This window comes from Priapulus caudatus, unplaced genomic scaffold (assembly GCF_000485595.1).
Source record: "Priapulus caudatus unplaced genomic scaffold, Priapulus_caudatus-5.0.1 Scaffold728, whole genome shotgun sequence".
Classification (NCBI taxonomy): Eukaryota; Metazoa; Priapulida; class Priapulimorpha; order Priapulimorphida; family Priapulidae; genus Priapulus; species Priapulus caudatus.
This window is the reverse complement of record NW_014577789.1, coordinates 76,438-95,312: the sequence shown is the minus strand read 5'-3', so window position 1 is coordinate 95,312 and position 18,875 is coordinate 76,438. Positions and strand designations below refer to the sequence as shown.

The following is an 18,875-nucleotide window of genomic DNA, read 5'->3' as shown; positions in this document are numbered from 1 at the left end:
GGAGAAGATGGCGGAGGAGGGGGAGAAGCTGGTGGAGAAGGAGGAAGGGGAGAAGGGAGAAGGTGGTGGAGAAGGAGGAGGGGAGAAGCTGGTGGAGAAGGAGGAAGGGGAGAAGGGAGAAGGTGGTGGAGAAGGAGGAGGGGAGAAGCTGGTGGAGAAGGAGGAAGGGGAGAAGGGAGAAGCTGGTGGAGAAGGAAGGGGAGAAGGGAGAATCTGCCAACCCAGCCCCCCCTGTACATCAATGAAATGCCGCCGCAGCACGCTTCTTCTTTCTCCCCCTCCTCCTTCTCCACCAGCTTCTCGTCCTCCTCCTTCTCCACCAGCTTCTCCCCTTCCGCATTCTTCACTAGCTTCTCCTTACTCCACCTACTACTACTCTAAACTTCATCCTCCCTCCCTACACTGCTCCTTCGCTACCCTGTACCAGAACTTGGTATTTTACACAAACCTTCAAGTGTACACAACCTATCGTAACACAAAGACGAGCTGTCCCTCGTCAGATATTTCGCGCGACACCGGGCGGCTCGACCGCATGAAAAATCGCCTATAGTGTGTCCACCCCTTTTCATGTATGCATGCATGTTTAGTCGTCTTTTTTACGAAATGTAAAAGAGGAGTCAAATTCGGTCACGAGGTACGAATGTACAAGTTATGTCGTGCCTTAGGTTCAATTGCTTAAATCTGGTCAGTATGGAACTCGTAACCATCGGACGCCCCATTAAACGTGTGGTTGTTTCGCTATATATAAGACCACTATTTACGCGCAGAGAATCTGTGGTGGGTTTCCCGCCTACAGCTGCTATCACAGTGCCATCTGCAACGTGATTTTGCTACTACACATGAGCCCCTGTTCGAGTTATGTACTCACTTGTACGCGCATTCAGATTCGAGAATTCCCATTCTGACCATTTTATGCACATATTACCAATGCAGATCCAGACAATATATATATTAAGCAAAAACCAGTAACAAGTGCACTAAGTAATTGCAACATTTGTACAGTCATGTGAATTTATATAAATGATATGATGTAATGAATTTGTTGTAGATGCACTGTACGGCAGTGTTTTCTTTATTAGGTATAATATTATATTATATGCGGTACGAGTAGGGACGAATGATTATGTCTGTATTAAAAATAAATCATGCTTGGTGTACTGTGCGAAAAGTGTAGGTCAATTACAGTTATTGGGTTTATGTTGTGTATGGTTTCAGTTTGTATGAGGCTCATAACCATCGGACCTACAAAGTACCTACATATATTGTTGCTATATATACACTGCAGTACAAATTATAAAAGATCTGTGGTGTGTAATATTTATTTTAATGTTTTTAGTAAATGTGAATACTATTATAGTATTAACACGAATCTTTTGTACATGTAATAGTATAATTTATACAATACTTCACAATATTTCAAAGATTATCATTGTTATCCTTACAGGCAGTCGGTGATATAGTTAGTAATATAGATCAACATGGTTAGCTGTGGTTAGTATGCCGCATCGCCATCTTGCGGCGTGTTAAGAAGAAAAGTATGAGTTTACTATGTTTAGATGTTGAGATAGATTGCAGGTTCTTTGTACTATAATATCAGGAGTAAGTTATATGTGTTCTCTTCCTTCCTTAGCTGGTTGAAAGAAATGTAGAGAGCATAACCATTGACAAACTAATATTATGGAGTATTCAATGGTTGAACAGCACACACGTAGAGAGACTTCTTCAGCTAAAAGAGAGCAGCACGTGCATTGATCTTATAGAAAAGGTATTCCAGGTTTTAAAATCTTTAATCGTGTTTCGAGCGACATGGGGTTGAGCCAAGGTTTTCAGGAGTGCGCCGTGCATGTGTGTGTTCTGACATGAACAAAAGTATATTTATAAGTATAGATATATATATTCATGGTTTTACCTTTTGAATTTGAATGTGAACTAACAATGAGGGGTTTATCGTTTACAATGTGATTTCCTGATAAATTTTATCGCTTTATGCATTCTTCGTCATCAGGTGTTAACAAGTAAACAACGTCGTCCTAAGCTGGACAGCCAGGTGCAGAAATCTCTCATATCAACACTAGAGGAGTTGCGGAACCACCTCCAAAGAGACAAGTTGGATGTCAACTGCAGGTGTCCTAGAGAAATAATGTTTCATGGTAGCGTGCCCCTGTGCACTAATCTCTTCTCTAAATGTTGCAAGATCAGACTGTCTAAAGTACAACATCTTTTGGGTATTCTCACCTAAACCTTTACCTGCTGCTGTGTGATTTCAAAGTTAGGTTTAAATGCTTATTACCTGAGCAGAAACACTTCAGAGCGAGCAGGTCTATTCTTTTCACGTTGTCGTAGTCATATCTGTTAGCAACTCATTTGCATGGGTAGCATTCACTGACTTGCATCCTATGTACAATCATAGGGAAAGCGTGCATAATTTGAATAGTTTCACTTAAAAATAACAGCTTTGACAAATACTATGCTTTATAATGTCGAATCAAGCAAATATTTGAATAAAAAATGTATTAAACCCCACAGTGTGTTAAGAGTTTCCATATATGTAATAAAACCCATAAAATATAAGTGATGTAAAACACACACCATCTTGCATCAATATATTTACAAAAATAATTTATAAACTGTACATGGCACCTTACAAGGTATTATACTCTTTACAAATCACTGCCCAGCTAACCTATTATTATTTACTGTTATGAATAATTGTCTTTACAAAAGATTACAGCTCGGCTGATGTGCATAATTTGGTACCTCATAACCTGCCAGCCATAAACAAAATTGACAGCTTTCACTGGCAACTAATTTTAAGCCTGTAAGGAGTTCCTGAGAACAGATTCTCAAATATCTCAGTGAGCGTTATCTCCTATTCCACTCTTCATTTATATAGCATCAACTTTATCAGCACCTCATCGAGTTCGCTGAACAACAAGGTGTGCTTGCTAATCAATTAAATACAATTAATGGAGCTGATACATGTAACACGCTACTCCACTGCAGTATACTTTGCATAACATCAACAGTATTTACAGCATTATCTTGTCATTTTGACATTCGACACAATATCCGCAGCTGCTTGTGAGTGCAATTGTGAACTCCGTTGCGATACGTAATAAGGCCTGTGGCGATACAGTCCAATCGGCTCGATATGACATTCGTAGGACTATGTTTCTTGCACTCCTAGATTTGAAAGTGGTTTTCTCACCAACTTGCCATCTGAGCCAAAGTTGAAATCAACTAGACAGCTTAAAATCACGGTGACTGATATTTGACGATGTTTAGATAGTTCTCATGTGTGAATGGCTAGAATTTGACACTGCCCTCTGGTAGGCTGCTGTTGCAAAGCCTGTAGTAGCGTAGATCTCCCACAAATCTGTGTATAGTACTGCTGAGCGAAGGAAGATCCTGCAAAGTTCAAAAATTGCATCAGAACCACATTGTCAGCAACAACTTGCATTTTTTGAACAAAACTTATTTTAACACGTGTTATTCCACAGATGTTCATAAATACTAGTAGAAACTCAACACATCGCATATGAGTGGTAATAGTGTTGTGGTTGATTTCATGAGAAAGTCAACGTAATAGATTCTATTGTATGTAATTACAATTTGGATGGCTAGCTTTATCTTTAGCTTCATAGGTAATCTGTATTTTATACATGAATGTTACTGAGATGATTACAGATGTTTTTGACGCTTTCCCGCCTCGAAAATTTACCTGAACGATGGGGAAGTTTCTAGCCAGCATGGTCTTCTGACTATCATCCAAGCCCTCACAATTTGCTAAGAACTGGTGTAGGAACATATTATAAAACCTGTCAAAATCTACGGCGGCCATGTTGTACACAGTTACCATGATCTCTTCTTGAAGTAAATCGTGTGATCTGAAAGGAAAGAGCAAGCACATATATGTACAAGATTATATAAATAAAATAGTAATACTACGTTTATCCAGAGTTCTCCCCATGTCGGGTTGACATGCCTTCAAAGTTGAAACTAATCTAAGATGTCAAGTAAATCCTCCAACATGCCTTAATTTCCAGCTGTGTTAATGATACAGGCATGCTGGTTTTACAGCTTGATGTATATGCCTCCGTACTGATTGAGTTTACCTGTGTATTGGAGCTGCTTATGACACACTTAAATTAATTGACTCCAATTAGCAATTGAAGATGAATGTGACATGTTCACCTGACATGTCTTCTGAAAGTCATTGGGGCAAACGTGAAACCTATAACTTCAACAAGTGCCGCAGAGCGACAGCGCTCAACTGGCTTGGACTGTAGCCAGGTATTCTTTTGATAAACTCACTGGCAACCGAATCAAGTGCGCCCTCCTGCCACCGCGTTTGCGCTCAGAGCATATATCTAGGATACTACTAATACAGACCTAAAATCTATGATAGGCTTTGCTATACCTACTGGTAGTACAGTAATAAAGATACAGCTGTGTAACTTTAATGACTTCACTATATTAACATGTTATCATGGATATGCGTCGAGCGTGAGCGTAGTGGTGGTGGTGGGGGAGGGTGGGGGTAGGGGGTAGGGGTGGAGGGGGAGGGGGCTCTAATAGCAAAAGCAGTTCAGTCCTTTGTTAACTGTCAACAAATCCATGTTTAACCCTTCTCTTGAGGGTCAAACGGTTATCAGACACTTACTCTTCGCACGTCAGCGGAAAGTAGATTTCATGGTCCTTTCAATAAAGTGATAAAAACGGTAGGTCAGCGCTGAAACAAAAAAGTTTTGCACTAGGTCCGTTGGAGTCAGACCATGTCCTCAGAAAATGTCTGATATCTGACCTTTCCCCCACTGCCCTTTGACCTGCGACCTCCAATTTCGCGCTGGTGATGGGTTTCCTCCCCCTCACACTATACATCGAATATTAAAAGTGTAGGTCGAGCCGTTGAGATTTGTGCCGCAATTCCGTATTTCCTCCTATACCTTAAGTTAAGGAGGAAATATTCCCCCTCCATTGACACATCTTGACCCCGAGTCCTTTTCGCGATCCCCCCCCCCCTGACGTCCCGAATATCAAGACCGTACGTCGAGCGGTTAAGATTTGTGCCCAACTGTTGACGGACGCACGGACGGACAATCATGCGATTCTATAAGCTGCATCTGTCTTCGTCAGCTGAGCTAAAAACGGTGCCTAAAGCCCGGCGCACACGTGAGTTATTTTACTCAAGTAAAATGACGCATGAGTCAAATTACTCAACGAATATCCGACGCACACGTGAGTAAAATGACTCGTACGTCATTTTACTTGAGTAAAATAACTCACGTGTGCGCCGGGCTTGACCCACTAGCCATTAGTTACAATATGTACAGCGCCATCTGTGATTATTAGAAAAAAGCAGAATTGGTTATTGGATTGGAATTGTTCATTGGAATTGGATATTAGAATGAGATGGCAGAAAGGATTTACCTGTAAATGAGTACTTGCAGCAGGACATTTAGAAACTGGAAGAGCATCATCTGCTGAAAGATTGGCTGAAACGAATAAAGAAAACACTCAATCTAACATACATTTCTTTCAAACAGAAAAAATGTTTTGCTCAGCATTGTTAGGTAGACAGATGTAATATACACAAAATGTATGCAATGCAAGAAATCATCCTGCACCATCTAGATTGCTGAAATACTCAAATTACAAGGCAGTCTAGTGGAGTCATAACTATTAAATTCTAAAAGGTACAAATAGGTTTATAGCATGAATAAACACAATTTACCTACAAATAGTGAAATATGGAGTAGTGATATTTTTTATAATAATGCTGAATGTTTGATAAGTGAGCAGTATCCTATAAAGCAGTACCACCTTGTGATAAAGCTTCCACTTGGCATTCAGCTTCTCCAGGTACTCAATGTTTTGCTTGAACACAGCTATGTCAGGCTGCAGAAACGACTGCCCAAATGCCTGCATCACGGCCGTGAACTGGTCCTGGTGCTCCATCTCGCTCTCGCTGTTGCCTGCGGCGCCTGCCTGCGGCGATAACCCCGACAGAATGTTTGACTTGAAGAAATAGCGCCAGTTGTTTTGTAGAATGCTGTACAGCAGGGCAAACAGCGCTGCTTTTACGTCCGGCGATGGCCGCTGCAATGACATACAGAACACTTTCGTCATGATCAAAATACATGTACAAGAGAGAAGTGAAATACAACTCGTGATATTATATTTACAATTAGTAATTGTCTTTTTTAATTTCATGTGGTAGTATTATGTCTTATACATGCCTCCTGTGTGACGAGACACCTAGTGAATAATAATTGTGTGTATTATTTTTATCATAATTACTTTACCTGCCACATACGCCTGTTAATTAAATAATAGCTGAAAGGTTGACGTACATCATTTCTTCAGGAAATATTTACATCTACATCTTACATAAAAACAAGACGTGATGTGCTTAACTAATGGATTGGTTAATTTGCTGGGAATGTGTCCCTATATCTAGCACTCACCTCAGCTATGATTGGATATATCTCATTCATGCACAGAGAGATGATACTAGGTAGAAATCCTTTAAAGGCTGACCCTGGCTCCTCAACAATCAAATCCAATATCTTTAGAAATCTGAAATAAAAATAGTGCTGGCAGTCACCAAGAAATATTTTAGCACCAGAAACCAGACAGCACAGTTATTTCAGCTTTATAACAATTTTTCAATGAATCGATGTGGTCTTGAACATTAATGATTCACGAATAATTGAAACAATTGGGTGTATATGTTACAATGACGCCTTTATACTTAGTAGCATACTTTTCTACAACTCTAATGCCGGCGAGGTTGTCATGAGATATACTCTCAGCTAGCCGCTCCTTTGTAAAGAGAGTGATAAAGGTTTCTAGCATCTGCTCAGCAAATGGCACACCCATCTGCACGCGCAACGACTGGAACAATGCGAGGAAGAAACTCAGCATCTCCTCACTGACATCTGGTGGAGAGAAAGAAATGCAGAAAACGGTTACTAATATTATCCATATTCGTCCCTGTATGACATGTTCCTACTTACTTGAAGTTCACTGCTAACTCTACAGTGTACACACTCATGGAAAACAGTGCAATTCCATCTCTACAAAGTACAAAACAAAATCGCTGTGCTTGTGGATACAAAATCTTATATGCCATGGTACGAAAATGACTTGCAATAGGAAAAAATGGCTGACTCTCGTGCTGATTAACCAACCTGGATGATGTATGTAGATTGGGAAGAGGTGGAGTGTGACCTGGACGCAGTCATGCACCGACTGGTAACAGAGCTGCTTCGTCTTTGTTACCTCTCCCGACACGTTCATGACTATGTCGCCCAACACCTTCAGCGACTGCAGGATGCCTGGCTTAACTGTGGAGTGACAGACAAACGTGAGTGTAACGTCAGGGTAGCACACCTGTTGCATGGTGCGAGAATTTTGCGGGGCGCCACTCTCCTATGTCTTCCTAGGTGCAAATAACGTGAGGGTGCCACTCTCCTATGTCTTCCTAGGTGCAAATAACGTGGGGGCGCCACTGTACTATGTCTTCCTAGGTACAGATAACATGGGGGCGCCACTGTACTATGCCTTCCTAGGTACAAATAACATGGGGGCGCCACTGTACTATATGTCTTCCTAGGTACAAATAACGTGGGGGCGCCACTCTACGGTATCTTCCTAGGTACAGATAATGTGGGGGCGCCACTCTACCATGTCTTCCTAGGTACAAATAACGTGGGTGCGCCACTCTACTGTATATTCCTAGGTACAGATAACGTGGGGGCGCCACTGTACTATATGTCTTCCTAGGTACAAATAACATGGGGGCGCCACTCTACTGTATCTTCCTAGGTACAAATAACATGGGGTCGCCACTCTACTGTATCTTCCTAGGTACAAATAACATGGGGTCGCCACTCTACTGTATCTTCCTAGGTACAAATAACATGGGGTCGCCACTCTACTGTATCTTCCTAGGTACAAATAATGTGGGGGCGCCACTATACTGTATATTCCTAGGTACAAATAACGTGGGGGCGCCACTATACTATGTCTTCCTAGGTACAAATAACATGTGGGGGCGCCACTCTACTGTATATAACTAGGTACAAGTAACATGTGGGGGCGCCACTCTACTGTATATAACTAGGTACAAGTAACATGTGGGGGCGCCACTCTACTGTGTCCTCCTAAGGACATGCAATGTTGAAATAGGAGCGCGAAGGGACGGGGGCTGCGTTACGCTGCAGCCCCGACTATACGTGCAAACGCGCGATCTCTCTCACCTTGCTGCTGCAGCTGGTGGTCGTTGGCGGCGACGCCACGCAGCTGCCGGTACTGTGACATCAGCGTCTTGATGAAGTTCTGGTGGTGTTCGGCTCGCATGTGCCACTTCTGCTCACCATCGGGTACGTTGGGCCACGGGAGCAGCAGCACGTTGGAGAGTGACCGATACACCAGCAACTGCACCTAGGAGGGAATAACGCTCATGAGCGGCACTGCAAGACACGATTTTCCGCTCGCATAACCGTGTGCTCTCTGACTATCATAATGCTTCAGTGCTGCTGAGTGTTTCTCAGCTGCTCTCACTCATTACCTTAAAACAAACATGTCCACTCATATCCATTCAGCAATAAAGGTTAAAAAAATTCAGTAACAAATTGTTGGTGCTTAAGAAAACATATCATCTGTACTTGTATCGGTAGTGTCAGCAATGCCCCCTGGCTGACACTAGTGAAAAGTGTCTGCGTTGTTTCCAAGGCGAGAAGAAAAGACGGTCGTATCGTCGTTGCAACAGAGAGCAGTAAGTGAGCAGCAGACTGCATGATCTTTTCTGGAACCTACAAAACAGAAATTTGGTCACGATGGAAAGTATCGTAACACATTTTACACTAAGAAAAATACAACTAGGAAGCATTCCCAGGAATATTTTACCAGCTTTAGTTTTTAGGTTCTTGACAAATATTGCACTACTGTAAAATTCTGAGCTATTAAAAAGCAGGAGCCCGCTGTCAAAAACTAAATCAGTCTTAACATTAACTTTTTCTCAAAGACTGGACCCTCTATACACTGTGTAAGAGACACTTGTAACCTTATCATGTTTCTGTCAACAGTCTATGAGAAAATTTTAATGTTAACACTAATGATAAAGACAATATTGTTAATTTTGTTTGTGACAACGTGCCCAAGGTCAATACACAAATATGCACGACTATCTAGATACCCATGCTGCACCTCACACCAAACAAACAATTCCAAACTAATGACAAACTTGTGCAGGAATGTTTCACAATGTGACCAAATAAAACTGACTTACATTGTCTTGAAGCATTGGTGTTATGGCCTCCATAGTCGATGTGACGAGGGTGGCCAGCTGGTCATTCTCCTTCCCCTGTCTCTGCATCTCTGCATAGTACTGAGCTACCCAGTGAGAGTAGGCCTTCAGAGCTGCTAGTGTCTGTGCGTTACTGCAAGCCAGAGCACCACAACATTGTGAAACCAATCACAGTGAGCGACACTGTATGGTGTGGTTAGCTGCTGGTCTATTTCCACACCTAACCAATTGTATCATTATGTTAGTATCTAAAGATAATCACAATTCTAATTGGATACATGGTTGCATTACATTACACAATCACCACTTTGCACATCTATTGATTGATAGTGGGTAGTAGGTAGTGGTAGGGTGAGTAATAGGTAAACATGGACTAATGTCACCATTAATTGTGATCAGAGCTAGTGCAATACATTTCAAATATGAGGCCAACTCACATGAATTGATATGCATTAAAATCAACTGTGACATAACTGCTACAAGATAACCTTAATATATGTTAATTATGCTCATGACGTTTATATGGCACGTATAAACAAGACAAAGCTACACTTTTGCTAAGCGACGTTTATCGGATAATGGTTTCTTACGCCTCAGTAAAGTCGGGCTGTAGTACAGATGCCAGCGTCGTGATCTCATACAACTTCATCTTGCTGCCGTATAGTGCGGCATGGCACAAGCTGAAACACATGGCAAACATGATCATCTAATAATCCACCTTACATAACATCGACTTATATCACCCATACAATCAATAGGACGCATTCTCCTGCTTCATAAAATTCTTTATTCTTGTTTGACTTTCGTAGTCAATTGGAACAAATATATCAGCTACACTTTCGCACCCACCTAATCTCTATGCATTGCAGACACATGTGCATTGCAGGTTGGCAGGCAACAATTATGATTAGAAACGTGCTAGCCATGGGCTGCCCCGTGTTTTTGCCTACCCACACGAGCATTCACTGATTCAGCCTTCAGGGTGCTATAGACAGACTGCTTTAGAAAATAATATGATTTAAGGAGCGTAAACCTTGTTCAAAAAACATTTGCCTTTGCAATTAAACTGTGCAACTGTAGCCTCACATTCACAGAGGTATGGGCTCTAATAATAGCAAAAGCAGTTCAGTCCGTTGTTAACAGTCAACAAATCAATGTTTAACCCTCCTCTTGAGGGTCAAAAAGTTATCCGACACTTACTCTTTGCATGTCAGCGGAAAGTACATTTCATGGTCCTTTCAATAGCCATAAAAATGCTAGGTCACCGCTGAAACAAAAAAGTTTTTCAATCGCTCCGTCAGACCACGTCCTCAGAAAATGTCTAAAATCTGCCCTGTGCCCCATTGACCTTTGACCTGTGACCTCCAATTTCGGCACAGTGATGGCTTTCCCTACCATGATGCTATACACCGACTATCACGAGCCTAAGTCAAGCCGTTTAGATTTGTGCCGCAATTTTGCATTTCCTCCCTATACCTTAAGTTAAGGAGGGAATGTTCCCCCTTTTTTTACACCTCTTGACAATTGACCTTTGTGACCTTTTGACCAGCTTCAACATCCCAACTCGTTTTCGGATTACCCCCCCCCACGTCCCGACTTTCGAATCCGTACGTCGAGCCATTTAGATTTGTGCCCAACTGTTGACGGATGCACGCACGAACGCACGCACGGACAATCATGCGATTCTACAAGCTCCATCTGACTTCGTCAGATGAGCTAAAAAGAAGAGTCAGGTGAAACACGAGGGCTGTAGAGAAGAGGTTGCAAAAGAAGGGTTGAACGCGAGAACCAAGACGCAACAGGCGGCACAAGATGGGGCTCCCTACGGCAGCAACACAGCGTGGCGCGGGGGGTACACACTCACACCCCACCTCTTCACGATGTCGAGGCCATCCGCCATGCGACTGAGGAGAAGCTCGCCGATGAACTGATGTGCGAGGCGGCCAAGGGCCTGCAGGAACGACGAGAGGTCGCGCAGCGCACAGTGCAGACGCCGGCAGTCGTTCTCAGCCTTGATCGTCAGCGAGCGCTGATCGCCGTCACGCTTGATATGGTGCTCCAGCCCCAGGTACGTCACCATGTTCTCCTGCAGGACACGGTACTGACGACAGCAATGACGAGAGCGGATGAGTGCACCACGTGTACGCACAAACAATGAAAAGCAACAGTGGCAACGATGCAATTTTTTTCTGTCTATAAAGTTTCATTTCGCGTTTATGACTTCTAAGTGTACTTCACCTAAAGAGGGCCACGACACACTTCTATGCTATGTGCCACCTATCTGAGGTGGACGGCAGGTGCTGGCTGTCGAAAAATCTCACCACGAGAGCGAACGTCTCATCTGGTGCAAGTTCGGCGACCTTGGCCACGACCTCCAGACATCGGCGCAGAAACTGCTGCCACTCAGTCTCAGCGTCATCGTCGACTGTCTCATCATCCAGCTCCTCCAGTTGAGACTGTGAACAGTGCAGCAGAGTGTGTTACACAACCAAACTGAGCTCATTGTCTCTCACGTAGCTATAGTCAGGGCTTCTAAACCACTCTCATGAACTTATGACAGTCCCCAACACAACTCAGCTCACCATGTAGCTATCCCCAATAGCCGTAGCTTGCCCCCTGGCTGAGATCAGACACCATTAGCAACTCTTCATCATTTACTTACTGTATACGCAATATTTTTCGCTTACAGATATTTTTGCGAATTCAGACTTGACGGACAATTTCGCGGTCGGTTAATTCCCGAATCAGTGAAGAGATCCAAATCAGAGCATATTCTCGTGTTGTTATTTTCGCGGTCGGGGACACGTTCGTGAAATTCGTGAAAATTAAACCACTGCGAAATATACAGCGTATACAGTATTTCCTCAAGTACAAAATGACTGAGGTTTTCCCATTAACCTTTGACTTTATTCCCAGTTAAGAAATTTTGAACCAACCTGTTAGCCTAATGGATCATATTTCACCAAGCAAATTATCACTTTGGTGCGCATAGAATCTCACACTCCCCCCCCCCCAAGTGGGTGACTAAAGCTCTCACAAAATGATACAGGATTTCTATTCTACTCCACACACTGACTTTTTTCGCCTTATGCATCAAGGAGACCATGAAGCTATTGGTGAACTCATGTTATTCACCTGGTTGTATCTGAATTGGAGCTTGCGTAGCAGCTGTGTGACCAGAGATGCAAGCGCTTCTTTGTATCTATCGAGTAGATTTAGCTTGTCAACAGACCGGTTCCTCACCAGTACATCTAGGTAGTCGAGAAACACGCTCCAAATCTCAAGGCAATTATAAAACCCTAAAACAATGCTATGTATTAGCAATCATCGAGATACACGCTCCAAGTCTCAAGGCAATTATAATACCCTGAAACAATGCTGCCTATTAGCAATCATCGAGACACACGCTCCAAATCCCAAGGCAATTATAAAACCCTGAAACAATGCTGCCTATTAGCAATCATCGAGACACGTGCTCCAAATCTCAAAGCAATTATAACACCCAACAAGCCTAGCCATTAGCAATTATCGAAGAACATGCATCATACTTCTATGCAATTATAAAAACTTGGAACAGGGTTAACCATAAGCAAATATCCAATAAGATATATGGAGCTATAGTTGTTCTTTGACATCTAGTGATATTTTTTACAGCGTTAGTAATTATACAAGGAATAGGAACTTATTGGAGTTCAAGATGGCTTTAGGCAGTGTGCTACTCTCCCCTTTCTACTAGGGAAGGTTATCACAGGGCCCCAATTTTACTTAACAGACTTTTAACTTCTAACTTGGCATAACTAACAAAATTATTTACCTCGCCTGTAGAAAATTTTGGCTATTGTACCCTTATTCAGACTTTCCATTAATACTGGGTTTCACTAGCTACCATGACTAATTTTAGCTTTCACCTCTAAAGAATTGTAGCTGACTACCTCTACTACTATAGTACCTTCGTTGGTTGGCTGTTTGAAGGTGTACTTGAACAGCAATGCAAGAAACTCCAAAACGGGAAATCGGTTATTTGACTCAAACCGACGCAGGTGGATGCTCACAAACAGATGCAGGAAGTCTGTGAACTTCTCAATATAGCTGCAGATAAAATAGGAATAATGTTCATCACATACAGTTGCACATTGCAGTGCTTGCAGTCACTTTCACAAGAAACATTCTCAGCACTTTTATCACGACTAATGCTCTAGCTACAAGACCAGCCCATGTTACAACATTGATATGGTAGTCAGCATCTGCATAGTGGCCTACTTTTCATTAAGCTCAGTGAGCATACTCCCAGAGACATTGCTAGTGTTCTCCCGTGTCAGCCGCTGCAGCAGTTGGAACGTCTGCTGAAACATCTGCAGCAAGAACTCTTCAAAGTCTGCTGGAACGCAGTTCTTTGCCATAATCTACAACGCAGAGGGAGCCGGAATGTTGAATCAGCTAACTTAGTACTATATTGCTTAACAAATTTATTTCCATTCCTCCCTAAAGTGTTCCTTTAGCAGCTACACAATTCTATAGGAGACAGATTCTTAAAGTTTGTCTGTCAAGCAAAACATCTTCTAAACAAAATCATTATAGTTAAAGCCTATGGATATACGACCAGCCATGCTATGTCTATACAGGGGCTACTAACCTTGTTTACCTCAATATAGCAGAAGGTAAACTACAAAAGTGGTGCAGTAAATTATGATTAGTTTGTTCTCACTACTATTTTAGTGTTTTTCATAGAGGTATTACAGACACTAATCCACAGTATATTTACTGGATACAGAATCATTACTATGTATATTTTCTAGTCCTTTAAACAAAATTCCTTTAAACGAGGCTTCATTAAACGTGGTATATGACAGCACGCACCTCGTTAATGCAGGTCATTGCCAGCACACCGAGCTCAGTACCCTTGCAGCTACTCAGGTTCGGTTCGCAACCAAAGCTTGCGAAATGAAAGATGGCAGCCAGCAGGTTGGATGTGATCATGGCCGACAGTGGTATCCAGCTGAATAGGTGCGAGAGACACTCTAGCACGAGCATGCACACACTCTGCGAGTCAGCATCAAGTGGCGGCAGTGACTCCAGGTTGTCTTTGTGCAGCGACTTGAACATCTTGCTGAGAACATCATCTGGAGGTGTACACCAAGTTTTAGTGGAAATTCGAATAGAGTACGATTTCCTGAACACCTTTCCATATTATAACACGTGTTAATGCAACTCTGTTACAGCAACGGTGAATGTGATTTCAGTAAAAAAAGGACTTATGAATGCATCAGAAATTGACGTACACGCAAGGTTGCACAACGTCTTATGATTAGGCTACGAACACCATGGATAAATGTCGCTCACCAGAGTGCAGCGGAGATGTAGAAAACATGGAGAGGCTGTCACGAGAGTCACTGTCGCGCGATGGAGAAGGTGGCGGTGTTGCCGTGGCAAGGTGTCTATGCTTCTCCAATGTAGACTCCAGAATTACTGAAATATGACAATTCAAGAGCCATCTCGCACCATTTTTGTGCAAATGACAAACTGGTAATCTATTTTTTATCATCAGTGGGGGGAACCGGCATTGTCTAGGTTGCTTTCGCAGTCAAAATATGATATGATTATGTTTCAAAAGAAAGCAGAGAATAAGAAATGCTACCTAAACAATGCAGTAGTAGAGCAATGGGTTTTAACAGGAGAACATGATTGGCATAGTGTAAAAGATTACTGATACAAAAACTGTAATTGTATAATGTTAATCGAACAGAACAATAATTCTAAGATTGTTATTAACCAAGATTTTGACTGATTTCTATTTAGACAGCATGACCTTACCTGTGAGATTGCCAAGGATTATTGCCATTTGATCGAGAAGTAGCTTTCTCAATTCCTCCTTTCTTGATACGCTTAGATCCTCCCTTGGACTAATCATCTCTTCTGATGTTGTTTTGATGAGAATCAACCCCAACACCATGGTCTGTGGCTGTTGAACCAGCTGCCAAGAAAAATTTGAAGCTCTTATCCAATTTGAGTTGACATACACTAGCAAATTATAAGATATATGCCATAGTGTGTACTACTGTTCGTGCTGTTTTCAGATAAGATAAATGCATATGAATATCTTACGCACTATCAAGTATTATGAACAATATAACTGGGTTTAAAGAAAATTATATCACAAACCCAGAGCTATATTAATATAGACATAGAAATATAGGAGTTACGGTTGCATCAATCTCAGGCAAAGCTTCAGATATCACACAGAACCTTACTACTTAAGACCTTTCTACAATAATTATTGTGTGCAAGTACTTTTGGGAAATTTTGTAGCTTCCAACTTATCTACAAAATTTGTGAAAATTAGTAATTGCATTCGAGTGGTAATGGAATTATAATTTTTGCAGTGTATGTGTATTTTTGCATAATTATTTTATTACTTATATTGAGAGAGTATATTGTCAATGGTGTTGTCTGATAACATATGATACTCCATCTTATTCACATTTCATTACATGTGTAATCATGGCATGCACCTGATAGCTTATAAACGGTGCATACCTGCATTATACTCGTGAAGAAATCAGGATAAAAGTGTGGCCAGTCTAGGCGCCCTATATCAACAACCAGCTTCACCAACTTATTGCGAATGAAGCTGGGAACATGGTCATGATGAGACAGCATGAACTTGGACAGCGAGCCTCGTAACTCCATCTTCTCTGGACCGGCAAAGCTTATCCATTGCCTGTTTATTATGTTCTGCAAGATAACAAAATCACATTTGCACATCAGATTTAACAATAGTAAGGAGATGTTTATAATTTTAGAAACGTCTCTCCATGCTAGACTCTAATATCATTGCATTATCAACACATTTCATTCTTCAGCGCCATGTCTAACAGCTATTGATGATCCTAGCAGTTGGACTGCAATCACATATATATGTAATATGATAGGGATTTTTTAGCTGTTGGTGATTGGCACTATACAAAACTAGAAACTGTGAAGGGTTCTTTCAATATGCCATTTTATTTATCAGAAATTGATGAAGCTAGGAATCACAATATGCACTGCAGTGCTAATATTTTAAGAGCTTTTTGCATTATGAAATTATAAATTATCGATAAAACTCACCTCTATCACAGTGAGGCAAAACATCATCACGTACTCGTTGGAGGTATTTGTCAAAAAATAAAGGCAGTGCTTCCATGATCCACGTTGTTGACTAAAGTTGTTCAGCAATTCTTCTAAAAAATGAAATGCTTGTTTAGCCGTATTGTGTAACTTGTAGCCGTTGATCGCTTTAAACACTAATTTAGAATAAATTAGTATTAAAATGTATGAAATTAATCAATTATACATAATTTTATTCAAAAGATCGTATTTTATTGCTATATTCGAGTTGCTTGAATGATGGGTATTTACCAATCTGGCGTTTCTTTTCATTAGTTGTGGTTGGGCTGAAAAATTCCTCCATAAGCGCTTCTAAAGAGCGAAGTGATTCTTCATCTGCTGCCTAATATAATAATAATTATACGCGAATTATAAGCAGCGTTAGCATGTCTTTTGTAGGAAAACGCATTTTTGATACAGAAACTAATCTAGGATTACAGTGTAATAACATTTCAAAATCGGCAGTCATTTATGAATTTTCTTATAGAAGTTAAAAAAAATAAAATGCAGGGCATAAGAAACAGTTGCAGAGTAAAGTGAAGCTGTGTGTGTGTGCATTTTCTGGCAGGAATTACATGCATTATTTGACAGTGCATGCTCGTACAAAACATTTCCTGTAATTCTTTAAAAATCTGTCACTGCCAAGTTGTGAAATGTCCCTCATCTTTCTACACAGAATTTTGTAGGCGCTGTAGTACCAGAAAGGTAATTTTAACACTATCAACTAGATTCCATCACTACAGCTACATGGGGATCCCTTCCTAGTTTTCCATGTAAAAAAATAAGCCATGTTCCAGTTCCCGGTTTCCACAGTTTCGACTTTCCACAGTTGAAGTTGACTTGTATTCTCGAATCACTCCAGCACTGATCCACATCCGGTATTCCACAGTTCCAAGAAATGGTCCAATCCCACTTCCCAAAAATAACCATTCCCCCTTCCCCTCTGCAAATCCAGCAAGAGTAGCCTGGCTCTTTTGCTATTGATATATGATGATGGATAACTTTATTCACTGAATCAGTGAACAACAGTGAACGTCAGTGCTGCATTTGCAACCGCGCCTAAAAAGATATAATCAATGATCAAACACCGACAAAACCGACCTAATAAACTATGCCACTTTTCGACTTATGACAAACTTAATGTCCTGCAGAAGTGGCAGGGCTTCAATGTGAGAGCAAAATAGTAGAGTAAACATGGTATCTAAATATTTTACATAAGAACTTTATACCTATAAGAGATATTTGCAATCATGCCGACGGATGTGATTTTAGAGGATGTGATGCACGCTGTTTGCCACAAGAAACAATGACTGAAATCTCAGTAATTGATGTGCATAACAATAGCATTTTTAAATACCAAGTCTACCCCAAGGTAACACCCCAGGGGGGGGGCACTCCCTACAAAATAGGGTAGGTATGTGCCACTTGAGAGATGGAATTGGGAAGCTCCAGTACTAACAGCGCACATCAAAATGGGGGTCTCCGGAACTAGGGTTTGCTGGAAAGCATGCATGATGCTCCAGAACTGGAAAAGTTTGCGAGAGGGGATCTCCAGAATGTGCGGAAAAAAGTAGGACATTACCATATGTGCACAGATGGGAAATATGTGAAAAGGAGGGGTCATAACCGCCGCACATACATAGTAGATGCCGCGTACGTTTAAGTGTCTTAAGATTAAAGATGCAAGCTCCCATCGTACGTAGTAGCAACAACTATTTGCAAGACAGAATATAGGTAAGCACTCATCCATTTACTTACGCAAGCCTACAGGGTGAAATAGAGAGCTGCCACCTGTAACTAGTTAACGCAGGCAAAAACTACACAGTACTATCACCACCACATGCACTGGCAGTGGCTACTGGCAGTGGCATAAGTTACATGTAACACACTGACAGTACAGAATGCCATAGAAATTATACGATTTAAGGAGCATAAACCTTCTTCAACCAAATTTAGCTTTTGAAATTTCACTGTGACATTGTAGCCTCATACGTCCAGGCATGTATAGATTCTACTAGCAAACCCGGCAGTAAAATTCTTTCGAATAATAAACAAATCCATGTTTAACCCTCCTCTTGAGGGTCAAAAGGTTATCCGACACTTACTCTTCACATGTCAGCGGAAAGTACATTTCATGGTCCTTTCAATAAAGCCATAAAAATGGTAGGTCACCGCTGAAACAAAAAAGTTTTTCAATCGCTCCGTCAGACCATGTCCTCAGAAAATGTCTAAAATCTGCCCTGTGCCCCATTGACCTTTGACCTGTGATTTCCAATTTCGGCACAGTGATGGCTTTTCCTACCATGATGCTATATACACCGACTATCACGAGCCTAGGTCGAGCCGTTTAGATTTGTGCCGCAATTCTGCATTTCCTCCCTATACCTTAAGTTAAGGAGGGAATGTTCCCCCTTCT

At 41.4% G+C, this 18,875-nt stretch overlaps 2 protein-coding genes across 4 annotated transcripts in view; one reads left to right on the top strand and one right to left on the bottom strand.

Moving 5' to 3' along the window:
- LOC106813125 overlaps nt 1–2,537 on the top strand; it is an 8,910-nt gene extending 6,373 nt beyond the window's left edge. The window contains exons 7-8 of the mRNA XM_014817185.1: nt 1,631–1,765; nt 2,006–2,537. Of these exons, the coding sequence (XP_014672671.1) occupies nt 1,631–1,765; nt 2,006–2,239 (369 nt within the window). The 3' untranslated portion in view covers nt 2,240–2,537. The remainder of the gene's footprint in view (nt 1–1,630; nt 1,766–2,005) is intronic.
- A 35-nt stretch (nt 2,538–2,572) lies between these two features.
- Nucleotides 2,573–18,875, bottom strand: part of LOC106813124 (exportin-6-like) — an 18,061-nt gene continuing 1,758 nt past the window's right edge. The window contains exons 2-23 of one of the 3 annotated variants that reach the window (XM_014817182.1): nt 16,712–16,802; nt 16,421–16,533; nt 15,848–16,045; nt 15,125–15,284; nt 14,654–14,779; nt 14,171–14,433; nt 13,574–13,716; nt 13,263–13,402; nt 12,449–12,612; nt 11,635–11,769; nt 11,185–11,414; nt 9,904–9,993; nt 9,296–9,446; nt 8,673–8,819; nt 8,265–8,448; nt 7,194–7,349; nt 6,767–6,941; nt 6,468–6,579; nt 5,824–6,099; nt 5,431–5,495; nt 3,722–3,887; nt 2,573–3,408 (exon numbers count right to left, since the gene is read on the bottom strand). In XM_014817182.1, the coding sequence (XP_014672668.1) occupies nt 3,307–3,408; nt 3,722–3,887; nt 5,431–5,495; nt 5,824–6,099; nt 6,468–6,579; nt 6,767–6,941; nt 7,194–7,349; nt 8,265–8,448; nt 8,673–8,819; nt 9,296–9,446; nt 9,904–9,993; nt 11,185–11,414; nt 11,635–11,769; nt 12,449–12,612; nt 13,263–13,402; nt 13,574–13,716; nt 14,171–14,433; nt 14,654–14,779; nt 15,125–15,284; nt 15,848–16,045; nt 16,421–16,533; nt 16,712–16,802 (3,387 nt within the window). In that variant the 3' untranslated portion in view covers nt 2,573–3,306. Of the gene's footprint in view, nt 3,409–3,721; nt 3,888–5,430; nt 5,496–5,823; nt 6,100–6,467; nt 6,580–6,766; nt 6,942–7,193; nt 7,350–8,264; nt 8,449–8,672; nt 8,820–9,295; nt 9,447–9,903; nt 9,994–11,184; nt 11,415–11,634; nt 11,770–12,448; nt 12,613–13,262; nt 13,403–13,573; nt 13,717–14,170; nt 14,434–14,653; nt 14,780–15,124; nt 15,285–15,847; nt 16,046–16,420; nt 16,534–16,711; nt 16,817–18,875 lie in introns of those variants that run through there. The other 2 variants (XM_014817183.1, XM_014817184.1) reach the window with 2 other exon arrangements.